We start from the raw sequence: 9343 nt of genomic DNA, 5'->3' as shown, positions 1-9343 counted from the left end.
ATCCAATGCTGCGCACACCTTGATTATACTCCTCGTCGATTTTGATCAATTTAGATCTCTGTTTCTTTTATTCTTTCAAAAATGACAAAGAAACCGAAGAAAACCCAACTTCTTTTTTTAATCCTCCGTTCGAAAGTGTACACAACTCGAATGCGAAATTGTGTTCTTTACCCTTTTCAAAAAACGCGCGCGCGGACGCACGTTCGTACGCGATGTCCTATCCAGTCTGTGTATATGGAGATCAATGATCCGGACAGACAACGAAAAATACGCCTAATGAAAAGCGCCCCCTTGTGGTGCCCCATACGTTTTGCCAACGTCAAAGAAGCAGCATCAAACGTGTACAGACATCCAGTCCATACAGTATGCAATGTACATGTACATGTACATCATATAGCTAGCTAACGTAACGTACATGTACATGGACGAGTGGTGCATGCATTGTGTGCACATATATCCATACGTGATATACACACGTACCGCGTTCTCAGAGCCTAAGTGGTGAACGGAGCAACGCACATTTTTCGGTCTGTTAGAAGCGTTAAATCTCATAATCATCTTCACAAAGTAAACTAGCTGCTAGCATATGTGCTGGGTTATGATATGGTCTCTCGCATTGTGCATTAACGTACAATCCAAGAGTGTATTTTTGGACGTGAATATCTCGATGTCGGCCGCGCGCTATGTGGGAAGTTCGTGTGAAACCATTCCCTGCACAAGCACCATGTTTATGTAGCTCTTCCTATTATGCAAATGAGCATCGTCAGATTCTCGATGGCCTCTGACCCCTGTGTGGTTGTACACAAAAGCACGTGGTTTTGAGGTCTCTCTTGCTCGTGTTGTTGGTCGTGTTGTTCATCAGCATGACAAGCAAGGCAGAAGCTTTGCCAGTGAGTACTGGCCACCCAGAATCCTGGAATTTAAGGCCAGATTCTGTGGAAGATGGCAGCACTTTTGAGATTTCTGAAAATCAAAATTGGATGGCCTCAGCCAAGACTGACACTCATCATCAGGAAAGTGTTAACTGTCCCAGTGCCAGTTTGTCTGAAACAAACAATGCCCACTCACAAACAAAACTTGAGGACACTTGTCTTCGGGAAGTTCCTAATCAGAAGCAGACATCGGAATCTGATGTTGATGGCGTGGATACAAATGCTAAGAAGAAGCGACATGCTTCGATGTCCCATCCTGGGAACCACAAACCGATGGGACGGAAGCGTCGAAAGACCACGGACCGTGGTGCCACACATCCAAAGTTCCTGATGGGAGGGAGCATTACGGATCCATTAAATCTAAACAGTCTCTGCAACGAGGAAGTCTCGCGCTGCTTGAACGCTGTCACGCCCATCTCTTCTCCTCTCCCTATGCTCAATAAGGACCCCAATCCTGTCCTTGTTCCGATCGACGTGAGTGACCCACTCAAACTGAACACGGTTTGCGGTGAAGCAGATGACACCACCAGTCTGACAAGGACCCTGACTCCAAAATCGACGGGCAAGAAACGCAAAAAACGTGGGGACAAGCTGAACGAGTCACACAGTGCTGACGAAGCCACGATCGTCAAGAGCAAACCGGCTAATTTGAATCTGGAGGGTATCCAAAGACCTCCGCACCATGGCAGCATGTCAAAGGTCCCTGATAAGATTGTCTCACCGGTCATCCCAGACAACTGTCAAAGTTATCGCAAGCGAAAAAAACAGGAGCCTACGACAAAAATTGCCAGGGCTCTGCTTGTCGAAAAAGCAGACTCTGATCCAAAGGAGGTCAGTCCGGACAAAAAAGCGCCCCCACACAACAGAGACAGATCGACACCAGAGAAGCGCAAGTACAAACGCCAAACGAGCAAAGATGCCAAACCACAACCGCCAAAGTTTAAGGAGCAGAACAAGAAGTTTCAGTATGGAAATTACCACCGTTACTACGGTTACCGGAACCCCGATCAGGAGGACGATTCGAGAATCCCTTTCCTTAAAAGGAAGTGGTTTGAAGGGCAAACCTGCTTGGACATTGGCTGCAACTCGGGTCATGTGACCCTTTACGTAGCCAAAAACTTTGCCCCCGATAGGATCACTGGGATCGACATTGACGGAGCTCTGATTGGAATTGCCCGAAAGAATATCCGCCATTGCCTGGAAATGGACAAGAATCCCGAGCAGCGGAAGTTCCCTGTTTCCATGGAAAAAACGTACGGTCCGGTTTTATCCATGGGACAGCCAGTCAAGTCTGCAGCAACCACAGCGAAGTTTCCCGGGAATATCTTGTTCAGATGTGTAAGCTTTCTGGCCAAGTTTTTTTCTTATAGAACTAGTGGGGATGCTCCTTTCAATTTGTTCCCAAAAGTTAGATCAAACATGCAAGGAGATAAGGCCAAAACCAAAAAATAGTTCTGCTTCCGATTACATGGCATTTGAAAATAGGGTAGGTAGGTAAGGAATTAATTTTTTTGGCAATTTTTCTGTGTGTTCGATCTTTGGAGCTGTCTACGTGCAGTCAAGGGTAAAAGGTAGTAATTGATGGTTTGGAAAAAAGGCCTCCTTCCTTGTTTTTCAAAAAGGCAGGATGCTAAACATGTTTTTTTTGGGGGGGGGCCTTTGCAAGCAGCCAAGAAACAATCTTTGTATTTCAAAATTTGCAAATTTCAAAAGTTGCAACTTTGTTTTCATTCAACAAAAAGATAATTTGCTTTCACTGTTCATATCACAAACTTCGAAGAAAAAAAAAACATTAGATGAATATTTACAAACTTGACACCTTTTTTTATAAATATACCCGTGTTTACTTGACCTCAGGCCAACTTTGTTCCCGAGAACGACGACATCCTGGAACTGCAGAGGCCAGAATACGACACTGTTCTGTGCTTGAGTGTCACTAAGTGGATCCACCTGAACTGGGGGGACGTGGGCCTCAAGCGTCTGTTCCGTCGAATCTTCCTGTGTCTGCGACCTGGAGGCCGGCTGATCTTGGAGTCACAGGCCTGGCCATCCTACACCAAGAAGAAAAAGCTCACGGTATGTGGTCATCGGAACAAACCACAAGTGTTTAAAGGCAATATACATCATTTGCTTTTACTGTAATTTTCAGAAATGGAAGGAATTGGGGGGTTGGAAATATATAGCAAATATAGTTACACTGACTTTTTTGAGGTTTTGGGTTCGAAAATGCTATAAAAACCAAGAAAAACAATCATTTTCCTGTAGTCTGGTTCCCTGACTCCATATAAGAAGAAACAGAGCAGTTTACATACATTGGGGACTTGTAAGGTCAGGGAACCAGTCTAGCTGGCTCGTACCCGTTCATAGGTTTGTAATCGATTGCAAACTAGTGCGATGGTCAATTGGGGCCAGTATTTGAAAAAAAGCCAGTTTTTTCCAACGCTGATCGGCCGATCAGCGTTGGAAATTGATACAAAAATACCACTTTTCTTGAAAATGACAGTATACCAGGTGCCATGATTTTACAGGATGCTTTAAGCCCGGTTCATACTTCAAGCGAAAGCGAAAGCGAAGCGAAATTCGTGACGTCAACAATACATTCGAAGCGCGTCCACCATTGTTGACGACATGAATTTCGCTTCGCACATGCTTTCGTGTGAAGTATGAACCGGGCTTTACACTGTCATTCACTAACAGTCCAGCAAGGTATTTCAAAATGATTTGGTAGTTTTATTTTTGGATGTTTGCAAATGTTGTATTTTCCCTTTAAAAATAAAGGCATAAACCAGATCGGGCTGACTTGATGTTGTCGTCTTTCTGCATCAATTTGCAAGTTTTTACGTGTAGTCATTTGTAGTCGGAGGTCTGACTAGATTTGACCAAAGCTTATTGGGTCACGTGGTCATTGAGTCATTAGGTCAAAGGTCATTGATGTGGTTGTCAATGGTCGTGGTATGTTGTAAGTCTTATTCTGCCTGTATGGTAATAAATAGGTTGACATTTTTCATACACTAAGTGAAGCAGGCGTGAACAAGATTTGACTGAACTTTGAAATGCTTTCTGAATCCAACAGGAGACAATCTACAAGAACTTCAAGCAGATCCAGCTGAAACCCGACAAGTTCAAGGACTACCTGTTGTCCAGTCACGTGGGGTTCTCTAGCTGTGAGACCATCGGCACGCCACTCAATAAATCCAAAGGTAGGAATGCGTTATCTATCATGTTGCACTGCCCAAAGTTGCGAGGGACGCAATCCTTTACCAGAAAGTGTGAGCAGATATTTGCCAACTAAGCACTGCAAGTATTTGGTAGCATAAATGGGTTACCAGCCAAAATGCCATGCCATTTCATTCGCTTGTTACTGGTACCCCGCTGATTTCTGCCTAACTCATAAGTTTGCTTAGTAATGTATCCTGCAAAGAAGGTCTGTGAAATTTGGCGAAGGATGTAAACATGTCGCTCTTCATTAAATACCAGAGACAATTTAGCAATTCCTATTGGTCGAGAGCCCGTTTCGTGGGTGGTTTTAAACCGCCGGTAAAACTCTGCTGCGTTCTGCACAATATCGTGCAGTACACGCCACGCGCGCGCCAACTTCCAAGGCAATTTTTGGCACTATGCTTGCAAGGCAAATACCATAGACATGACCAGATGGGTGTTTCACAAAACATGCAGTAAAATTGTTGAATTAACTCATTGGAAAATTGTGAAGTTTTGACTTGTTTTCATTTTTTTGGCTGAAAGATATTTATGAGTGGAAATAAATATGGGCTTGTCTGGTATTAAACAGGTATGTTTAAAACCGGAAAGGGGCCTGGACACGAATAATAACCCTCATCTTCGTCTCGGCCATTATCAACATCCAGGCCACTAGCCTGTTTTCAACGTACTTGTTCGGCCAAGCACATATTGAACTTAATTAATAATTGATGTGTTTGTTTATTTTGATACATTTCAGGTTTCAGACGCCCTATTTTGATGTTTACAAAGCTAATCACATCGAGAGCCAGCTCAGCCAAGCCTAAGACCATCCTCAAGTCAGACCATGGGGCGTCATCAACTCACAAAATGGAGGAGTTCGCGGAACCTTCCAAACGTGAAGCGCCCTCTACTGGTGACCCCACACACCCTGCTGCTTCCCAGGGCATGACCTGTGACCCAAAGCCAGTCAGCACTGAGCGTGAGCAGGCTGCACAAGACATCGAAGAGAAAGATTTAAAGGTCGTAATATCCGAAGAGCCTGAGACGAAAGAGGCCGCGGGCGAAAGCGAGAACAAAAATGAAGAAGTTGAGGTGGACGCTAAATGCAGCTTGAAAGCGGAGAAGTCGCATGATGACAGTGAGAACATTTGTTTGGAAAGCCCTCCGGCTAAGAAACTCAAAATGGAACCCCCGGCAGATTAGCCGCTGGAGGTATATTGGGTGGAGCTGAAAATGTAAAGCAAAAAAACTCATATGTTCAAAGGCCAGTTCTTGTTTACTCAGTTATTTTTTTTTTCCCATTTTTGACTTTGATAAAATGTTAACGAGTGTATGACTGTGGATTATTCAACAGTCTTCAACTTGCATCAAGACACATATCTGAATTAGTGCCGGCATGGCATGTTAAATGATTATTTTCAATTTTTGCTTTTAGCAAATTGTTTTTGGAATGGATAAAACTTGTGGAAAAAGTATTAAAGTGTATTGAAGGCATAGTATATGACTGCTCTGTTGACAGATAGCTTTAAACTATGATTTCAAACTCCGTTCAACTGAGTAATTTGCAGACAGGTCTGTGAAGATTTCATTGAAGGGCAAAACCTAATTTGAAGTTTTCATTTATAAATTTCTGCCTTCTACCTTAAATAGTAATCTGGAAACATAAAACAATTCTCAATTTTTTGTGTGATTTGCACGACATGGTTTCAGTGGTGCAAAGCGCACACTTTTTTTTTATCAAGAACCATTCAGGATCGAGTTCATGTGAAGTTGAACTTGCAGGGTTGAACTTGTTAACGCAACCAACACATTTCATGTTGTAAGGGATTAAGGTTTCACCTTCTTGAAGGAAGTCCTTATGCCAAGATAATTTATCTCAATCAAACCATTTATGTGGTTTCCTGTTTCGGAGGTAGTAGAGTTTAAGGAGCGGTTTTGTGTCGTCCTAAGTTACATTTACTAGGTTTCCTGTTTTGGGGAAATCGCATAATTTCTTCTGCTAGTCTTTTGAAGCGTGATGGTAATCTTGGTTCCTCATTTGCTGATAACGCCGCCAGCATTTCATTTCTGTAAAATGGGGTTCATCTCTTTGTAACCCCCCCCCCCCCAAAAAAAATCATCTGTGTGTGTGTATTCTAAACAAACCCATCCATTTCCAGCATTTTCAAGACTTTAGGACCATCACATTTCCAATCTCTTTTTCTTGTTTGAACCCGAAATTTCCACATTTTTAGGAGAAGTCTCACGAGGCAATTTTGTCAAGCAACTTTAAGAGGCAGCCAAATGCACTGCAAGCGAAGAAACCAACAAGAATTCATATTTCAGACATTTTATTACAGTTCTGATGATGGTAACAGAGAGAAAAAAATGCGTTTTCTTCTTTGAGGTTGCTTGAAACATGGTGCCTGTAACTTTCCCTTTGTGACAGTTGACTTATCGCGTTAGAATCGCGTCAACGCAGCTTGTGAAATATTGTCCAATTACATGATATACAAATGGACGCGGAACACGCAAAATCCGAGACAAAACTTAGTGTACAAAAACTCCATAGGGTTGTCTACGGGGCGTGACTAACTCGCAAATGGCAATAGGTCAATTTCCTTACCCCTCCCTTTCAACATTAATTCAGCTACTGGTTTTGCTTGATTCAGGGAGGAGATTTGTCAGGTTTTTTCCAGATTTCAAGATTACCCTTAACCCTAACAGAACTCAACCCATCAAACCCCAACGGCATGTTTTGTTGGAATCTGTCAGGATGGGTACAGTACCCCTAAACTGACAGTCTTTTACATTGGGTTGGCACACCTCCAGAAACAAAGTCAGAAATATGTGTGTTCAGTTTCCCATATGGTGTTGGAATTTGCCAGGATGGGTATGGTTTCTAGTAAATCATGCTAGGGAGTTAGGGTTAATCCCTTTAGTGATTTACTAGGAACCTTCCTCACTCTTGCAAAATCCAAGGCCATATGGTAAACTCGCCAAACTGTCTGATTATGGCGGTATGCCTAACCCCATGTAAAGCATAATCAATTAATACTAGTGCAGTACTCACTCCAACAGAATCCAACAAAACATGCAGTTATTAGATTTTGAAGGGTTGGAGTGGTAAGGATAAAAACAAAAATCCTTTGAAAATCTGGAATTTGTAAGATTTTATCAAAACGGTTGGTGTACCAGAAGCTTTATATATAACAAAAGAAATAGGTATTTTAAGTGATGCCTTTAGGGAAATTCACACATGTACCATAGACCATACATTGCTCAGTGGCCCCCTGAACTCTCTGCCGATTATTTTGTGAATTTTCATTCCTCCCCCCCCCCCCCCAAAAAAAACCCTGTTGATTTGTAACAAAAAAAATATTTGAAATTTGACAATTCAAATAGATATGAATCAATATTTTTCATTAGCAATAATTTTGTTGCATCTTATCAGGACACTTTTAAATGGATAAGTAGACATATGTACCTCCAATTTCGGAGTTGTGAATTTCAAGAATGACCATTCACTCAATTAATTTTTTTAATGTGTTTCCATTGAACATTCATAAAATGTACATTTTCATGAATTGCGATGAATCGGAGCCCGGAATAAAACCATTGTGATGTGTTGCTTGCAAACGGACTTTACTGTTCAAACAAAAATTTGTCTCATTTTAATTTAATTTAAAAATAGTCCAAGCCACTAATACATGTTTTCTTTAATCTTTTAATCCACATGATTGTGAGCACCCTGCATTCAAATGATATTTCTTGTAACAAACCACAAGTACATTAAATAATTTGTACCATAATTAAATTTGCATACGATTAATTTCACAATCAGATGAGTTAGTTTTGCTTGTAAAGTGTACTTTGGTACTAGTTCATATTTTAAAAGGGGAGAGAGAGACAGAAATATGAATTATGCCGATGTTAAATTATCACTCCAATTTACATGTGAAGTCTACTTCAAATATTTCTGAGACACGCGAAAGAATACTAGGCTTCTGTTAGACATGACACTTTCAATCTGACAATTCACGGTGCTGTCGTGGGCATCGCCAGGATTTTTTTTTTAAGAGGGGGGAAAAGAACATTATTTCCCCAAATCCTTGTACTTTCTCTAGCATATTCTCAATTTATCCTTTTTTCGAGGGTGAGTGGGGGGACATTTCGTCACAGTTTTGACGAAGTGACGGATCCATCATGGCTGGATTGCTAAGGAATTTTTGTACTGATTAGTCGTTATTTGAGCGAGGGGTGCTCAGTAGTTTTTGAATTAGACAAAAAGTATTGGAAGGGAGGACTTTCTTTCTTTTTGGGTCGAGTGTATGTCCTTGACCAATATTAAACATAAGTATGTTTAAAACTGGGGGAGTGTGTGGCCTAGTGGTTAGGGTTCGTGACTCATGATCAGAGGGTCCGGGGTTCAAATCCAGCCGCTGGTCATATATTGTGTCCTTGGGCAAGGCACTTCACCCCCACTTGCCCCTCTCCACCCAGGAGTATAAATGGGTACCGGCATTAGCTGGGAGTAACCTGCGATGGACTAGCATCCCATCCAGGGGGAGTAGAAATATTCTGTCGTTTCATGCTACTGAAACCGGAGATAAACGCCGGCCTGGTGAGCCACATTGGCTCGGGACAGACTTTACTACTATGTTTAAAACTGGCTGGGGTATGATCGGGGATAACGACCCTCACCTTCGGCTTGGGCTATTATCTGCGTCCAGACTCCTAGCCGGTTTTCAATGAACTTGCTTCAAACTGGCCAAGCACATGTTTATGCACTTAATAACAAACCTAGACATGGGGAAACTTTTTTTTTTGGACATCCCAATTTTAGGAATTTAAATACATTTGATTCTTAGCGTCAAATTTAAGATTATTCGTACATGTACACATCATAATGAGATTTCTTGTGTGCTGCTACAACAATATTAATTATACTAATATATCACACAGAAAATAAGTTAACACAATATGACAAAATTTACACAGTAAAATGTGTTCTCACTATTACAGCCGATTAATATTTAAATATATTGCAACACATTAATAAATATACCACGTTGAAATCTTGCTTACAGATGAACATTGTATACCTCAATGCACATTGCTTGTTTATTCAGAAAAAGTCTCTACATTATATTTGAGAATTAGTATTTCTTGAAAATTACATTTTTCCCAATTTTCTTTTAATGTCCTCTGTTTCTTCAAAATGACAAGTT

The 9343-nt window shown here is 41.3% G+C and overlaps 1 protein-coding gene across 1 annotated transcript; it reads left to right on the top strand.

Annotated features, from left to right (window-relative positions):
- Positions 1-313: 313 nt before the first annotated feature.
- Positions 314-6813, top strand: LOC119745735 (7SK snRNA methylphosphate capping enzyme-like). Its single transcript, XM_038222288.1, has 4 exons — positions 314-2270; positions 2790-3008; positions 4006-4132; positions 4891-6813. Exons 1-4 carry the CDS (start codon positions 864-866, stop codon positions 5334-5336), a joined length of 2199 nt encoding a protein of 732 aa, XP_038078216.1. The 5' UTR covers positions 314-863; the 3' UTR covers positions 5337-6813.
- Positions 6814-9343: the final 2530 nt, after the last annotated feature.

The sequence above is a fragment of the Patiria miniata genome, unplaced genomic scaffold (assembly GCF_015706575.1).
Source record: "Patiria miniata isolate m_02_andy unplaced genomic scaffold, ASM1570657v1 HiC_scaffold_7, whole genome shotgun sequence".
Lineage (NCBI taxonomy): Eukaryota > Metazoa > Echinodermata > Asteroidea > Valvatida > Asterinidae > Patiria > Patiria miniata.
Note: the sequence above shows the minus strand (reverse complement) of the source record. Positions and strands in the feature narration are given on the sequence as shown.

What these genes read in the sequence shown, in the direction of transcription:
- LOC119745735 (XM_038222288.1), top strand. Translation starts at nt 864, where the DNA reads ATGACAAGCAAGGCAGAAGCTTTGCCAGTGAGTACTGGCCACCCAGAA. An exon ending in CCAAGAAGAAAAAGCTCACG is followed by an intron (nt 3,009 to 4,005) that starts GTATGTGGTCAT and finishes TGAATCCAACAG; the next exon opens with GAGACAATCTACAAGAACTT. An exon ending in GCCACTCAATAAATCCAAAG is followed by an intron (nt 4,133 to 4,890) that starts GTAGGAATGCGT and finishes GATACATTTCAG; the next exon opens with GTTTCAGACGCCCTATTTTG.